Source organism: Diabrotica undecimpunctata, chromosome 1, assembly GCF_040954645.1.
Source record: "Diabrotica undecimpunctata isolate CICGRU chromosome 1, icDiaUnde3, whole genome shotgun sequence".
NCBI classification, from domain to species: Eukaryota; Metazoa; Arthropoda; class Insecta; order Coleoptera; family Chrysomelidae; genus Diabrotica; species Diabrotica undecimpunctata.
In genome coordinates this window covers 205904520-205921468 of record NC_092803.1, presented here as the reverse complement: position 1 = coordinate 205921468, position 16949 = coordinate 205904520, and the positions used below count along the sequence as shown (strand labels likewise).

General features: G+C 33.9%; 1 protein-coding gene across 2 annotated transcripts in view; it reads right to left on the bottom strand.

Moving 5' to 3' along the window:
- Nucleotides 1-1553: 1553 nt before the first annotated feature.
- Nucleotides 1554-16949, bottom strand: part of stai (stathmin) — a 62154-nt gene continuing 46758 nt past the window's right edge. For both annotated transcript variants that reach the window (XM_072521059.1, XM_072521060.1), the window contains 5 exons: nucleotides 16659-16828; nucleotides 16390-16575; nucleotides 13189-13335; nucleotides 7987-8127; nucleotides 1554-2260 (listed from right to left, as the gene is read on the bottom strand). In XM_072521059.1, the coding sequence (XP_072377160.1) occupies nucleotides 2183-2260; nucleotides 7987-8127; nucleotides 13189-13335; nucleotides 16390-16575; nucleotides 16659-16828 (722 nt within the window). In that variant the 3' untranslated portion in view covers nucleotides 1554-2182. The remainder of the gene's footprint in view (nucleotides 2261-7986; nucleotides 8128-13188; nucleotides 13336-16389; nucleotides 16576-16658; nucleotides 16829-16949) is intronic.

The window sequence follows — 16949 nt, the reverse complement described above, 5'->3', positions numbered from 1 at the left end:
GCTACAAATTAAATTTAGAGTACACTTTAATACTTCAAGAATAATTGTTTTGGCGCTCTATACGGTGTATAGTCCCACATTAGCAATAATGTACATATTATTAGGTTACCAACCTTAGCCAATCATCTACATGCATCCACATTACGCAATGTTGTTATTAGGCAACTTACATTACATGTTTTAATTTTACGAAAATATGACATGTCGACAAGGATGAATGGTCCATCATAATTTTACTTGAATTTTATAATTTTTTGGACACAAATCACAATAACTGTAATTAAAATCGTGTATTTTAACTTAGTGTAGAAATCGTTTTCAATAAACAAGGTAAGCTGAATACAGTACAGCCAAATTATCAATAAGTCTTTTAGATGCCCACACATTTAAGGTGAAACTTAATTACTCCTAATAGAATTTCGAACTGTCGTTTTGCTTTCGATGTAGATATTGGATGGTGAGGAATATTTTCTTTGCCTTTTTATGTCATTGATCTAACCGAATGTATTCGTGTCGATTATTTAATTCGTCGTCTTCGCTTTATAATTGTAGTGTTTCAATTGACGTTTCGTTTCCCACCCATACTATCAATATCACTACAATAATTGATTGTTAAGGTCTTAAACCTCTCAAAAAGCTCTAAAAATTATTTGAGAATACCGTTTCTAATAACGTAATCAGGTAGCACTACAATCAGGAAGCAGCTGCCTTCATTTAAGGCGTAATTCACCTACTAATAATGCAATTACAAGACCCATTCCACATTCGACGTTAGGCTAATAAGTAATCTCTTCGTCTTTTTAATTTATTGATGAACTGTGGTCATATTTATTAGTGTTTATCGTTCTATTTGTCGTTCAGGCAAATATTGAAATTTAGAAAACACTGCAAGTCAGAAATGTAAGTTGCCTACATTTAAGGCGTAAATAAACTACTAACTTTCAAGTGGATAGAAAAGACGGACATTTTGATGCCATCTATAAAACAGATTAGATATTTTTTTCTTTAAAGGCATTTTCCAATACTTAAACGTTCTCTATAAAAAGAACTACAAAAACTTGTATCTGGAAGAGAAGAGGTACTTTCGATTGATCTATTTTCGGAGTATTTAATATTTCGTCTTAACACGTTCACTGCCGATATTGAAAAAATGCTTGAGAGATCTTGAGTCGCACCAATGTTTGAAAGTTCTACCAACTTCACAGCTGTTCATATAGAAGCATTAGAAACGTATTTTCACTATTTTAAATATTTATAGATGTTTTTTCTTCGCAATCACTTATAACAACTATATAATGTACTATCCGAACGACTACAGTGCCTTGAGCGAGAGAAATCCTGTGTCCGGTGAGATTTTTTGTTCTCATTTTGCCATCGAGTGAAATTTTTGTTCCAAAAGTGCATAATTACTAAAAGATTTGTATATCCACATTCTGCTAAAGCTAGCTGGTCAATTTTGAATATAATAATATATTTTTTCTTATCTAAAATCCTTGTTAAACAACTCTTACATTCAAAACATCCAGAAATAATAAGAAAAAAAAAACAAAAAATAAATGAAAATAACATTTTACTAAGTCAGTACAATATATAAAATACGGTTAAGCAAAGAAAAATATACGTAGACAAAACAATAATAACACAAACTGAATATCAGTACGAAGCCACATTTCTGACAATATGTGAGAATTAGGCGGTAAGAGTTTTGCCCCTGCGGTGATACACACGCGTCGAACAACGAAATATCAATTTAAGAGTGTTGGAAACATGACACATGGCACATAAAATACGAAGGCTATTAACCACTTTCAGCTTAAGCTGTGAAACTTTCCTCACAAAGCAAAGTTTCATCTTGAGGCAAAGCAAAAGTATGATAAATTACTTAACAATTACAGAAACTACTTTAGTTCAAGCTTATTTCAGCTCTAGACAACGACTTTAACAAATATATCTAAAGTAGTACGTAAGATAATAAAATCATGTGTCCAACAGGTATATTTAACCAAATATCGAAGAAAAACGATGTTTTTACAGATTTCGAAGCGTGTATATTAGCGCAGGCGCAAAGTCCACCTTCAATACTAAAAGTACGTATTATTAAATGATATAAGAAATAAATGAGCTTCGATCGAAGTAAGATTTATAATGATAGATAATTGTAACCATGTGATGGTTCCTTCTTTTAACCAGAAGACGGGATCAACTTGCCTTCGGCGGCCAGATTGGCCTTGTTCTGGCGAACGAGCTCAGCTCGCTTCTCCTGAAAAAGAAATTTTTTACGGTTATAGGTGCATCACGACAAATCAGCAACATGCATATGATTAAGTTACCGAAATATATTTGTGAATTGATATTATAAACATATTCGAGAAGTGAATCATTTGTCTTGTATTAGTGATTAGAATATAATTAAAGACAGTAGATCAATCTTCAAAACGGGCTCTACAATCCAGTAGAATAGTCGGGATTTCGAAAAGTATTCACTGTTAATGTGACCCAGTGAAAACTTATATATAGTGACAATTCTTATATACCTGGATAACGCAAGAATTGAATCTAGGTAATCAGATTCTTCCGAGCACGTACATAAAAAATGCTAGTAGGCAAGTCACAATAGATGCATACAAAATACGCGTCCATCGAGGAATACGCTACGTTGTTGTGTGGAATCCTCTGGTGGTTCCTCGGTGTTTATTATCGTTGCTGCATGCTTATTTAGATACACTAATACCAGCGAGGATTTTTGGTGAGTGAGAAAGAATAATAATAGTTGTATATCTTAGAAACACATCCTGGGCTTGGGGGCGCTGTTTCAAAAACATGTCGATATAAATTACACCATGCTCTACGACAAATGTCAGAATCGTGCGAGCTAACTTCACACTGATCAAATTGGGTACAAATTTCAAACAAAAATGTTCTCAAGTGATATTAAATCACTACAAACCTCCACCAGGGATGATCCGGGGTTTATTTGTAGAGGCAAATTATCACCAAAGGTACTCACAAGGTAATTGCACAAGTAGAAGCTGACAACGAGAAAATAAACTGTAAGCTAAACTCAGCGCTTCCGTCATAAGTAAGAAGAAAAGAGAATAACCAAATTAAATATCAAAATATTAAGAAAACGCGAAATAAAGGTCAGATTCTGGGTGAGTATATGGCACCTAAAATAAAAACCTTGGAATATGAATAGGAATTCAAACTCGCTGTCACTGGGAGTTCACAGTCCTTTGGAATGGTATTAAGAGCATTAATATAATTTACATTATTGTTTAATCACCTACAGTTTGCACATACTATACAGTTCTTATAGATTGTTTTAACAACTTATCACCATTTTCATTTCAAGAAGTTCCTGGCAAATATTAATTCTCCGAAGACAAAATTTAACACATTTTTAAAGAACACTTTTTTATTTCGGTTTCACCTTCATTCTAATATATACAGACTATTGAGTCAAGTTAGGTTACCTGACTGACTCAACAGATCAATTATAGTCGTCCTAATCGAAAGCATATGTTCAATTAATATCTATTTCTGGGTCCAGGTCGTCTGCAGGACCTGCAGGTACGTTTTGCTAAGGTTTGCTTATGTACGTTTTTGTACTAAGTTAGTTAAGAAAAAATTACTTCTACAAGAGAATTATGTAAGCTTCCTTGTTTCCTATAAAGGAGAGGTACGTGCATACTTCACACTATAAATTCCTTCCACTAATTTTAATTATCTTCTCTGAGTAATTTGAATGTGGCTGTGTGAATAAAGAGGTAGGGGTAATGACGAAGAGCAACACTAGTTCATTCTGCGTTGTTCCTTCATGATTTCTAAAAAAAGGCAAGGGCTTCATTCCCTAGCTCAGTAGGGCTGCAGATATTTTCTTGTTTATCAAACTTTTGACACGACTGAAATCGCTGGAGAAGCTAAATCGCTTTCCACGATAAGTCCTAGGATGTTTTATAATACCTAATCAGAAATGCAGACTTCTACAGGATTAGTAATTTGAAAGTAATATTTTTAAATCAAATTTTTTGTGTATTTTTTGTAGAGCAATTTTTTGATCACCCTTCGAATAAATTATTTTATTTGATCAGAAAACATCACTAAGTTATAAATACGACAAACATATAGATGTAAGTAGTACGGGCAACGACCACGTATGTAAAATGCAATCAGATAAAAAATGTGAAACGGTATATCTAAAATAACTTTACATTATGCATCTAAATTAGGTAATATAACTTATTCTTAAATAGTTTAAACCATGTTTTTTCGATAAGGTAGAATTAAAAAAGAAACAAACTACGCATAAAATATGGTACAGAGTTGTTTCTTATTTATATTTGCGAAATACCTTATACATTACATTAAATAAAATCTTTAATGTAATGTTTTAATAAAAAATATTACGTATATATGAATGTACAGTTACAATAATAACCAGCCACTTTTTAACGAATTTGTAATCGCATTACTTCTTCTTATTTTTAAAAGTCAAGGAAAAAAGAGGCAAAGGAAAATCGAGAGGTGAAGAGACTGTATGGTAGAGGACTTGGGAGAGAAAGGTTTAAATGAAGAAGACACTATGGAGAGGAATCTAAGTACCAAAGAAAACAACTTTTTTCGTCAAATAACATGTTATTTTTCGATAAACTATTCTGATCGCCCAATATATTTAAATTTCGGCAATATTTTAAATAAGCAATAATCTGATTGAAAAATAAACCGATAACTACTTTATTTCATGCAAATTACCCACAATTTTCACAAAATAGCCGAATTTTCAATTAAAAATGTTACTCACAAATGGTATTAGAACAATACGAGTCGATAAGGACCAAAACCAAAATAATAAAACGCTCTAAAACAAGTTAGTCTTGACACAACGAAAGAAACGAAAACTAGAAAATGACACAACGTGAGATTCAGAGTTGAAATGAAATAGAACGTTGATATTACGAAAGGAGTAAGTCCAATCTGAAAAAGACAGACAAATGACAAATGGAATAGATTTATAACATGAATATAGTTATAGTTATGAATATTGTTAACCACAAGTTATCCATGTCTTAACTTTTCTAATACCTCTTGCTGAAAACCTTTCAATCAAGCCAAAAGGATCGATAGAACATCTTTCCTCGGTCCCTATGCATCCTGAACATCAGGATAAATATACAGCGATTTGTTGACGACTGAGTAAATAAAGGACAGTTTCTCCACGACTAAGAAAATAAACGGCGATTTTTTGCCGATTAAGTAAAGAAACGATGATTTTCTTGTCGATTATTAGTAAAGAAATGGTGATTTCTCGCCAAATAAGTAAAGAAAAAGCGATTTCTTGGCGACTAAGCACAGAAACGGCAATTTCTTGAAAGAAACATCAAGAAAACGATTTCAACAACGATTTCTTGACGACCAAGTAAAAAACAGCGATTTCTTGCCGATTATAAGTAAGTAAATAGCGATTTCTCGCCGATTAAGTTAAGAAACAGCGATTTTTTGAAGACTAAACAAAGAAACGGCGATTTTTTGCAGATTATAAGTAAAGAAATGGCAATTTCTCGCCGAATAAGAAAAGAAACGTCGATTTTTTGACGACAAACTAAAGAAACAGAGATTTTTTGACGACAAAGTAAAGAAACGGCGATTTCTTGCTGATTATAAATCAAGGAATGGCAGTTTTTCGCCTAATGAGTAAAGAAATATTATTTTCTTAACAACTCAGTAAAGAAAGGACGAAAGGACTTGAAAGTAAGCCAATTAGACGATTGAGCCTGCAGTTACCTTCAAGTAACCTTATAAAAGAAAAAAATATACAGTATACGAGCTATCGAAGAAGCTAAAAATCCAGGGGGTGAAGCTATTCCTGATCCTAAGGAAAATCATCTTGCCCAATCTTATACACTGCGTCAATTGGGACAGAGGATTTGTCTTACTGTCACAGATCATCTGCACATCAGGCAGAAGGATCGACCAAAGCCTTTTCGACTTCGTTGATATCTAACATGTTCGGTTCTTTGGTTTCTTGTGAGTGTAATAGTAAATCCTGGTTTAAGCGATAAAATATGATCCGGTGAATTATTTTTCGATCATATCCGAAGCAATAGTTGTTTTTGATCGTCCATTACGGAATTGATCACCGCACTCTACTTCTATCTGTCACTGTTTAATAATCACACCTATATTCACTTTTATACGCGTAATACTCTGATCAACTCGAAAATCTTATTATATATGTATTTGATTGCATTAAAACTAAAAAACAACTCTTTACCACAATAGTACTAAAAAGGTTTCTAAATAATGTTGCAAAAATGTTCACCTTTGTCTACATCGCTGCAACTTGTTTGTAAAATGTATAAATAAATTGCAAGAAGTTTTCAAATTTACTGTTCAATGATATTATGAAATTGTTCCATTCAATCAATGAAAACAAAGAAAATATATGAAAATTTTAGGTATTATAGGATCTTTAATTAAGGCTGACTATTTTTAAATTTTAGTCAAACAAAGTGTGTGTGAGATATCGAAATTTTTCATGAATCTGGCGTATTATCAGGCTGAATTTGACCGATCTCATGGGTTATGCTTTGAAAATCGCTGTGGTTGGTGGCTTATTCGGATACTCGTGCACTCTCATGGAAAGTGACGACGTTTACGGCAGATCTTGCGTTTCCTCAACGTATGGGTGTAGGTTGATTGTTTATTGAACGAGTGGACTCAAAGTTATCCACCACAGCGAATAATCAATTTAGAGGTGTCCAAAAATAGTTTAGTTGTAATGAGCCAGATGTAAAAATATCTCAGAAAGGTTTGTAACAATCATTTCAATATTGTTCAGCTACAAAACGTGTACAAACAACTCTTGGAGATATTTTTATAAAAATCGAAGATTCACAATATCTAGTAAGGAAAATCTTGATAAAATACGTGAAAGGAGAAAAAGAACCAACCCAATAAAACTATACTAAGACAAGTCAAAGAAAAGTTTCCAAGGGCAGACATAAAAACCATCTTACCATCACCAAACAACTAAGATTCAAAAGAATACCAAGCCTACTAAAAACAAGAACGTAAAATTGACTGAGAAACAAAAAAAACTGAAAATTATGAAAAATGTTGACGAATAGAAACTATTAACAATTTTCGTTAAAACATTAGCAATTAAGTCGATTTGTTGCCTTCGCTCACTTTTTTTTCAACAGTTGTGATTTTTCTAACATTTTGATTAATTACTTAACCTAAAGAGACTTGAATACAAAAAATTGTAATAAATTTAGTATTACTTTTAAAAAGTGAACTATACCTAATTTTTTCGATAATTTATGCCCAAGAAACCGCAACTATCCAAGAAATCACCTACATCGTTCACATGATAATAAATGAATACGTACGTAACATCATACATGATAATTTGGATATAAGAAAGCTATCCACGCGATGGATGCCACAATTGCTCAGTATCGACCAAAAAGGACACGATTTGGCAATGATAAAACTTAATACGAAGGATTTTTTTGCTGCTACGTCATTTTTGACGAAACGTGGGAACATTTTTATACGCCAGAGATAAAGCAATATACAAAGCAGTGGAAAAACTGTATCAACGCCAAATGAACAGAGAAAGCCCAAACTATGGACTGAAAATGGGAAAGATCTGCATAGTAGGACAGAAAAAAATTAAAAACTCACTGTTCAAAACTATTTTCCGTCAAATGGACTATGGCACCCACTGTATTCACCATTTAGACCTGTGTGACTACTTCTTGTTCTCAAACGTTGGTCTAAGGCGCCATTTAAAAAAATATAGAATGTAATAGCCGATATTTCACACTATTTTCAGGAGCTCGAATAAAAAACTTTTTGAAAGCGATTATGCTGTAAAATAGATTAAAAAATAACAAAAATTCTCAGTTTTAACTGAGAATTTAACTGAAAACTTCATGCAATTTATTGATAAATGATCGATTTCAAGCATATTATACTTACGTAACTCTTGAGTTTCTCTTTCTGCTCTTGTTCGAGCTGTTCTTTTCGTGATTGAGCCTGCTCTAGTTTTTCTTGGATCGCAAGGTCCAACTGTTGCAATTTTACGGTATTTTGTTCTCTCACCTTAGCTACTTGTTCTTCCTGCATAATGAAGCACATAAACATGCAAGCGATGATGAAATTTGTGATAAAACTAACGATACTGTGAATTCGTTTATATAAAAAAAGAAGTAGGAAAAATGTAAAGTGTACGATTTTGGGAATGATAAGTTGCTTGAACTTTGAGCATAAAAACTTCTCTTTCGATTTTAATTCTAGTTCTAACAATTTTTATCAAATACAACAAAATTGACATAAAATTCTACCGACAAGTTTCTTATTTATTGATCAAGTTCAGAAATCGACGTTAGACATCGGTAGCGACTGCAAACTTTCTAGATTTATGCTCAAAGTTCTAAGCCGGAGGGTGAAAACTCTGAATGTGAGTTTCGTGATGCTGAAGTAACAATGAAATAGAAAAAGTGCATAACGCAAACGTGGGTAACTATCAGAAAGTTGCACAAATAATTTTATTTTCTAAAATACAGATTAATTCATTTTTCATAAAGGTTATTTTATTTGTAAAATATACATTTTAAGTGTACATTAGTCCTCTTGTTAACGTGCCGATCCGGTTTTAAAACCGCGTCAGGTTTAGAACCGATTTGCAAGTCGTCCCGATTCAAAGCAAGTGCTGATAAATTTAACAAACATATATTACCTACCACAGTTCGCTGAATCAAAATATTGTCGGGTATTGAGATCCACCCAAAGCAGATTCTAGATATCCGAACTTTAAACTCAGCAGACGCGGGGAGTGAACACAAACTGGTACTAGCAAAAATAAGAATAAAAATAACACCAAAACCAAATGTACAAAGTACATTTCTCTTTTGCAAATTACAAGAGAAATGTACAAAGGAGACTAGCACAGAAGATACAGCTGAAACAAATAGACGACATCGAAGATATAAACACGAACTGGGAGAAAATTAAAAACAACATTGAAGAAGCAGCAACAGAAGCTCTAGGAAAACGCAAAGTCATACTAAACAAAAGAAACAACAACAATACATCATGTTTCAGAAAAGAAATTTAAGCCCACTTCTCTTTAATATTAGAATAGACGAAATAATACAAGCGGTACGTAAAGGTCATAACTACAGAATGGGGAACAATGAAATCAAATATTATGTTACGCAGACGACGCCGCATTAATCGCCGAGACAGAAGACAATCTCCAAAGATTAACACACATCTTCAATACAACAGCCAAGAAATTTAATATGATAATATCAACAGAAAAAACCAAATGTATGACAACATCTAAATACCCACTACGATGTAAAATCGAAATTGAACGAAAATAATAAAGCAGGAAGCAAGGTTTAGATATCTTCTTCTTCTTCTCATAGCACTACAACCCGGGGTGGGTTTTGGCTGACTGCACAACTTGCTTCCAACTTGAACGGTCGTCCATAATAGTTGGGTCAGTGGGAAACCCCATTGTTCTTAGATCTGACTATATATTGTCTCTCCATCGCATTCGTGGACGTCCTAAGGACCTTCTTCCTGTGGGGGCTTTCTCCCATATTAACTTGGCAAGACGGTTATTAGGGAGTCTATGGACATGGCCAGCCCAACTTAGACATTGGAATTTAATCTCTTGGACTATATCGCTCGCTCTATACATCTGCTTGACCTCAGCATTTGTTCTCATTCGGTATTGGTTGCTATTAATGTCGTGATAAGGCCCAAAGATTCTTCTGAGGATTTTCCTCTCAAAACATCTAAGTTTTCTTTCAGTTTCTTTGGCCAGGGTCCACGTCTCACACCCATACATGAGCACCGGTCTAATCACCGTTTTATATATTCTAATCTTTGATGTTCGTGTTAGGCTTTTAGATTTAAGAGTATTGTGGAGGCTGTACATACATCTGTTTGCTGCCTGAATTCATCCTTTAATCTCTTCCGCGATATCTTTATCTGCAGTGATTGTTGCTCCGAGATATTTAAAACTCTCCACTCTTTCAAAGTTATATGGGTCTATTGTAACATTTTGCCCTATTCTATCTCGTCCCTTTTGTCTGTTGATGCACATGTATTTGGTTTTCCTTTCGTTTACCCTTAAACCAGTTTTCTTTGCCTCTACCTCCAATTTATTAAAAGTCTCCTTCACATTGGTGACTGTGTTTCCCACAATGTCAATGTCATCTGCGTATGCTAGTAGTAATTTTGGTCCATTTACTGTCAGTAATTCTGTTTTAAGTTGTGCTGCTCTTACTACTTTCTCCAGGATGATATTAAAGAGGAGAGGTGACAGCGGATCTCCTTGTTTCAGGCCACTGCTGGTGACTGTGTTTCCCACAATGTCAATGTCATCTGCGTATGCTAGTAGTAATTTTGGTCCATTTACTGTCAGTAATTCTGTTTTAAGTTGTGCTGCTCTTACTACTTTCTCCAGGATGATATTAAAGAGGAGAGGTGACAGCGGATCTCCTTGTTTCAGGCCACTGCTTATTTCGAAAGATTCTGAGAGTTTGTTACCTATCCGTACTCTGGATCTACAGCTATTCACACATAACTTAACAAGCTGGATAAGTTTTTTTGGAACTGAAAGTTCTGCCATTGCATTCCACATCTGATCCCTTTTAATGCTGTCGTACGCTTGCCGGAAATCTATGAAGAGATTATGGATAGTTCGATTGAATTCCCATCCTTTTTCAAGCAGCTGTCTTAGAGTAAAGATCTGATCTATGGTCGATCTATGTTTTCTGAAGCCGGCTTGGTATTCCTCCATGAAATTTTCTACAAAAAATGTCAGCCTACTTAATAGGATGTTCGATAAGATTTTATATGCCGTATTAAGTAGGGAGATGCCTCTATAATTAGAGCAGAGTTTAGATATCTGGGAATAGATATAACTAGTTACGGAGATGTTCAAGAAGAAGTACGACGTCACAAAATGACACAATCTGGAAGAACAAACATTTAAGACAAGACACAAAAATAAAAATCTATTAATCAAACTTCGAGTCGGCTGAAAACCGGACCCTTTAAAAGAGCACTAACCGTCATTTTGTGGCTGACTTAATACTAGCAGCAACAAAAAAGACGAAGGGGTTAGTTTCTTGACAAAGGAGAACGAACAGAAAGAACAGAACGAACGAAAGTTAAATTAATCACATTTTAACAACTGAGGAAAAGACCCACCTGATGATAGACCCTCAGGAATTAAAACAAAAAAGAAAAACATCGCAAAAAAATACAGAAACGCTGATGGAATGAGAACTGATTAGATACAAAGATCTGAGCAGGTACGGAAAAATATAGACAATCCATTAAACAGATTACACAGATATCGTGAACTATAATAAGTAATTTTGGGTATAGGTACAAATTTTAAAGGAGGATAAGTAAGAAGACAAAAAAACAACAATTTTTTTTAGAAAATATGTTAATATTTTCTAATATTTTTTGATTTTCGGTAGAAAGCAATTAATGGAGAGTTCATGGTGCAACGATACCTTTTATCTCTTACTACTATTACTCTATCAGTCGACTAGATTCACTAGTGAATTTTAATTTCAACTCGCATGGGATTTTAAACTATTACGCTTAAGAAATTTCTATGTGGATAATGGCTTATGGCTTGGACCAAGTACCCACTAAGCTAATCACGTCTAGGTGACACTGTGACACTCCCAGCCCATTTTTTTTACTTACACGCAGTGGTAACGACAATTACAACGCAATTCGAAACAAAATGCATGCTCTTCGAATAAGAATGAAAATTAAAATAAAAAAAATAGTACCCGACACAGCCACTACACAAAGGCTATTGAAAATGCCGGCGATGAGAATACTGCAACTCTAAACGCCGAGAAAAACGAGTAATACAATACTAACATTTGGTAAAAAAAACTTTTTCCATCTGATATATTTACAAAACGTGCAATTTGAATTCTACCAACATCGTAAGCGAAAAGTAATAAATTTTTTGACTGAACTGACTGGAATTAATCTATATTTTAAAAATAATCTTTTATTTTTTATATTTTTCCTACCGTAGCCATCGATAGAATCAATTGTAAAAAGATTTTGAAATTTGGAAAACTAAAAGGACGGGAAAAGCCATTCAATCCGAATCACAAAATGCATCTGATCCGTTTCACATCAATTTACCGAAATATAAGAATGTAATAACCATACGGACTATAATGAGTTTAGTATTTCGCTAAATATGCATTTTAAATTTTTGAAAAACTGTGCCGTGTCAAAGGAACTCCTGATATCCGTTAATTTATTAAAACAACAGCAAAATTACTGTTTTCAAGCACCACTCCACCACACAGTACGAATTGGCAATGCAGTGTAAAATCGCTTAAGAGCCTGTGCAAATTATTGCTCCACTCCCAGCGCCGAGATATATTTTCCGGGATCCTATTGATCCGATATCGGTTCGATATAATCGCCTGGTGTTCACGTTTACGCTCTACGATGCGATTTTTTACTTTTATTAAACCGAAAATTATTATTTACTGGATTTTCGAACCTTTTCTTCAGTATAAATTTATTTGACTAAGACATTTCGCAAAATTTCCTGCGTATGAATGATTTCTTCTGTCTTATTTGGATGAATGATTTCTTCTCAAATCTTATCTGCTACGAATGTCTTCGTTATTCCGGTTCCTGTATGTTGCAAAGTTATTTGTCGGTTGTGCCTCTCCACGATTTCTACTTTGACGTCTCTAAGCCACTGACGTCATCAAAGCTGTCGTATGTCACCGGTTACATGTCACATATCAAAAGCCAAATGTCAAAATGTCATTCGTCCAAAATATACAGGATCAAGTGGGTAAATACAAGGTGAAATTCAAAAACTTTTCAATTGCATTTTCTTTTTTAGACACTGTTACATTGCGCACATCGTTTTTCGTCCACAAATTCATAAGAATTGATCAATTTATTGGTGAACCCAGAAGTTACTGTTATGTACGTTGTAAAAGTTTTATCAATTAACAAAATTTAATAAATGAAAAACACATTCTTATGAAAACGGATCATATGCATCTTTTTCGTATGTAGAACTACGGGAATATGTAATCTTTTTGCAAGAGAAACTAAGACAAAAATCTTGAAAACAAAACCGAGACTACTTACGTGCTCTTTTAGGCGTTCCAACATCTTTTTGATGTTATCATCGCGTTGCTGAGAAGCTGTCTTCAGTTTATCTTCAATAGCTGATCTGACTTCTTCTGTTTGAACTTCCAGAGATAAACGAGTCTTTTCGACATTTTCGATATGATCCTATATAAAAAATTTACAGAATTAGAAATATATTAAGTTATATTTATTTATAAGATAGAAAAAATGTGGGTCAGAATATTATGATGCTATTGAACTAACTCTATTTCCGCTTATATAAAAGGTATATTATTTCACTGAATAAGTTCGGGATTTAATTATAAAAAAATAACTTTTAGGCACAATTTGCCAACAAAGATTCTCCGAGGGTCATATGCTGATTTCTTCAGATCTCTAATCATTCGCTAAATTTTTTGGAAAATGATTTGTCCGTGTATGTACAGAAATACATTATCAGTTGGAGCTACAGCCCTTCGCGAGCCCTGGCCTGCCTCAAAACATTCTTCCATGCTTTCCTGTCGAGTGTCTTCTTCTCCATCCCCCTTAAATCGTTCTGTACATCGTCCAGATACCTAAGTTTAGGTCGCCACCTTCTTCTTCTTCCGACCATAACGTGGCCCACCCACCTTAGGAGGTTTATTTTGATGGTTTTATGTACAGAAATACACATATCATAATTTTGAACTCTTTTTTGTAAGGTTTTCTAAATCACAGGTCTATGCAAATAAGCCACATACCATAGTGACCCTAAAATACAACATAGGCTACGCCATATCTTATTCAGATAAAAGCTCCTAACGGTTATAACTCAAATTAACTTATAACAGTCATCAGGACAATAATGACATATGCGGCAGAAACACGACCTGAAAAAACAAAAAGGATGTTAGAAACAGAAGAGATGGAAACACTTGAAAATTGATAGCAAAATAATATGGGACAGAGCTAGAAGTACAGATATACGACGTAGATGCAAGGTAGGAAACATCAAGGATTGGGTAAGAAATAGAAGAGTAGAATGGAACGATCATATAAGCCTAATGACAAGAAATAGAGTAGTAAATACGGCAACAGAAGTTTCCCCAATAGGAAGACGATCAGTAGGAAGACCACGAAAACGATGGAACGACAACTTACTATAGGCACATTGAAAAACAGACAAGTCAGACAGAGAGTTAAGTCTACATATAAACAATATCTACCAAAATGATGTAATTGTGAATTAATATTAAAGCAACTGGCCGTTGAGCAGCGGATTTAGAAACGAAGTATCGTTTTTGTAGGTTCTGGATAATGGATCAGTAGTACTTGTGTTAGGGGCAAAAATTTGATAAATTATATTTGAGAGGCAGTTGAATTTAGATCTTTGAATAGTTGGGTCGATATCCGTGCTTTGTGTCGTGCTATAGTTTGTTCGTGTTATTATGTGTATGTTATTTAAGGAATCAATTAAAACACATTCCAACCATCCGTACAATGTGTAAGGACTAATGAATTCCGTTGTATTAAAATCCGTAAACTAAGTTTCGAAACCAAATATCAGATGACGCTATTTGCGTCTATACGAAGCCATGTTAGAGTTGCTTCCTAAGACACAAAAGATTTATTTTCACGTTCAGAGCAATTGCGAAAGCCGTTCTGAAGGGGCCTATTAGGCCGAAATACGTATAAGCGGATGCACAGGTCCCTGTACGTGAAATCAAATCGTAACTGTCTTTTCCTTTTTATTCCGTTGTATTACTTTAGAATTAAGGTGAGTTTTAATGCTTTTTGTATCATTTAAATATATTAGCATCCATTCAAGGACACTATTTTACTTAATTATTTGAGTTGTGAAGAATTAAGTTAATCACTTGATCGGATTAATAATACATGTAAAGAATCCATATTTTTCAGAGTGTACATCGTAAGTGGGATATATTTGTGTGTTTTATTCCAATTAGCAAGGTGTGTGTCTCTTCCAAGCAAGACAAATGCGAGTTACATGTACATCTATGCAACAATTCCTTTGTAATCCTTTCGCTCCATCTCGTGTATTAGATATTAACTGATGTGAATAATCTCGTAAACCAATCCATACTGATCGAATTAACAATATATTTGCAGAATCCACATTTTTCAGAGTGTGAATCATATGTATAATTTTTGTATTTCGTATTTCGCCATTCGCCTCTCATCCTTCGGATACAAGTCGATGCGAACAATCTAGTAGACCAACTCATATCTTAGTTATTATAGACAGTTTCATAGTGATATGGCGTCATAGTCCGTTCTTTAGTAATTTTTTTTATACCTCAGCACATTTCGTTTTTCAAGTTTCTCCCGCCAATTGCCTTCTTGGTGCTAGTTCCTCAGGTTGTTACGGGTTTTTAAGTTTACTCCTCTCGGCTGGTTTCAAATTCAATGCTACTTTCGGAAGTCACAACTCATCCATTTGGATTATATGTTCATACAATCTTATTGTTCAACATCTTCGACGATTGTATTTTTGATCGCAATGCGATTTCTTTTATTCGTTCGTTTCTACCTTATTCATATTAAACATTGTTTTCTTACATATATACAATTCAAAAATTAGTGAATATATGACTCACGACATAAGATTCACGACCAGCAAATTAACACATTATTGTAAAAGGTGTTTCTGACACGAAAAGTAAAAAAGATATGTCAGTCAAGATAGTTATTATTTGTACAACAATAAAAAAAAGATGGCTCCGGAGATAGTTCAGGTCAAACACCTAAACATCGTAAATGCGCTTCAAATTTAAACAATCTTTTAAGAAAACAACAAAATGATAAACAGACGCAGTAGTTAAATATTGTTATTCAGATAATAAACGAGGAAGTTCACTAAATTTATGAGCAAATTTATTTGGAAAACAATTTTTATCATCAACGCAAAAAACTACTATTAAGAGTATTTACGATCTCTGGTTATTAAATCGACCATATTTTGCATTATTTTATTAAAATTTCATTTAAAGAAGTACTTCTACAAAGAAGACAATAACTTTGGATTTATCATTATTTAGTAACGATAACTAATCAATATATTAGTAACTTATTTGTTAGCGCGTTGGAATTCTTCATTTCAAAACTTATTACTTAGATTGTTATTCCAATTGAAGACAATCAAAAACTATTTTATTTGAAGCAATAAAAAAATAAATTGAAGATGAATTTGGCGAAACTATATAGAATAATGTACCTTACCTTTAGTTTTGACCTCAAGTCGGTGATATATGCTTCCCTTTTCTCTACATGGGTACCCATTTTTTGTTCTAGAGCATCGCGAGTGGCAGATATGAATTGACAAGTCTTTTCGTTCTTTTTACGACTGGCCTCTTCGATTTTCATGATTTTCGCAGACCAAGCAGCCATTTTGTTTGATTCCAATTGCTGGAAAATGACGAGAGTATTAAGTTTCTTGGTAGAAATCACATCTGTTGGTTGCAAAAAAAAATTAAGAATATAACACTTACCTGTCTGCGTTCCTCAGCAGCCTTTAGTTTATCTTCGATATCCTGGACGGACATGCTACCCTTTGGCGAGAGCGACAACTTTGGTGGGGGAGCTTTGACATCTGGCTCACCGAGGATCACTTCATAGCGAAGACCTCCTTTGGTTTTCTCTTGACAGCGTACTTCAGTTGCTGAAATCAAATAAAAACAATCAGGGATATCGAATAACTTGCCATGGTTTTATAATTAACGTTTCATTTTCATCTCCTTAGAAGAGATGAAAATAATATTTGTATAAAAATCTAAATAATC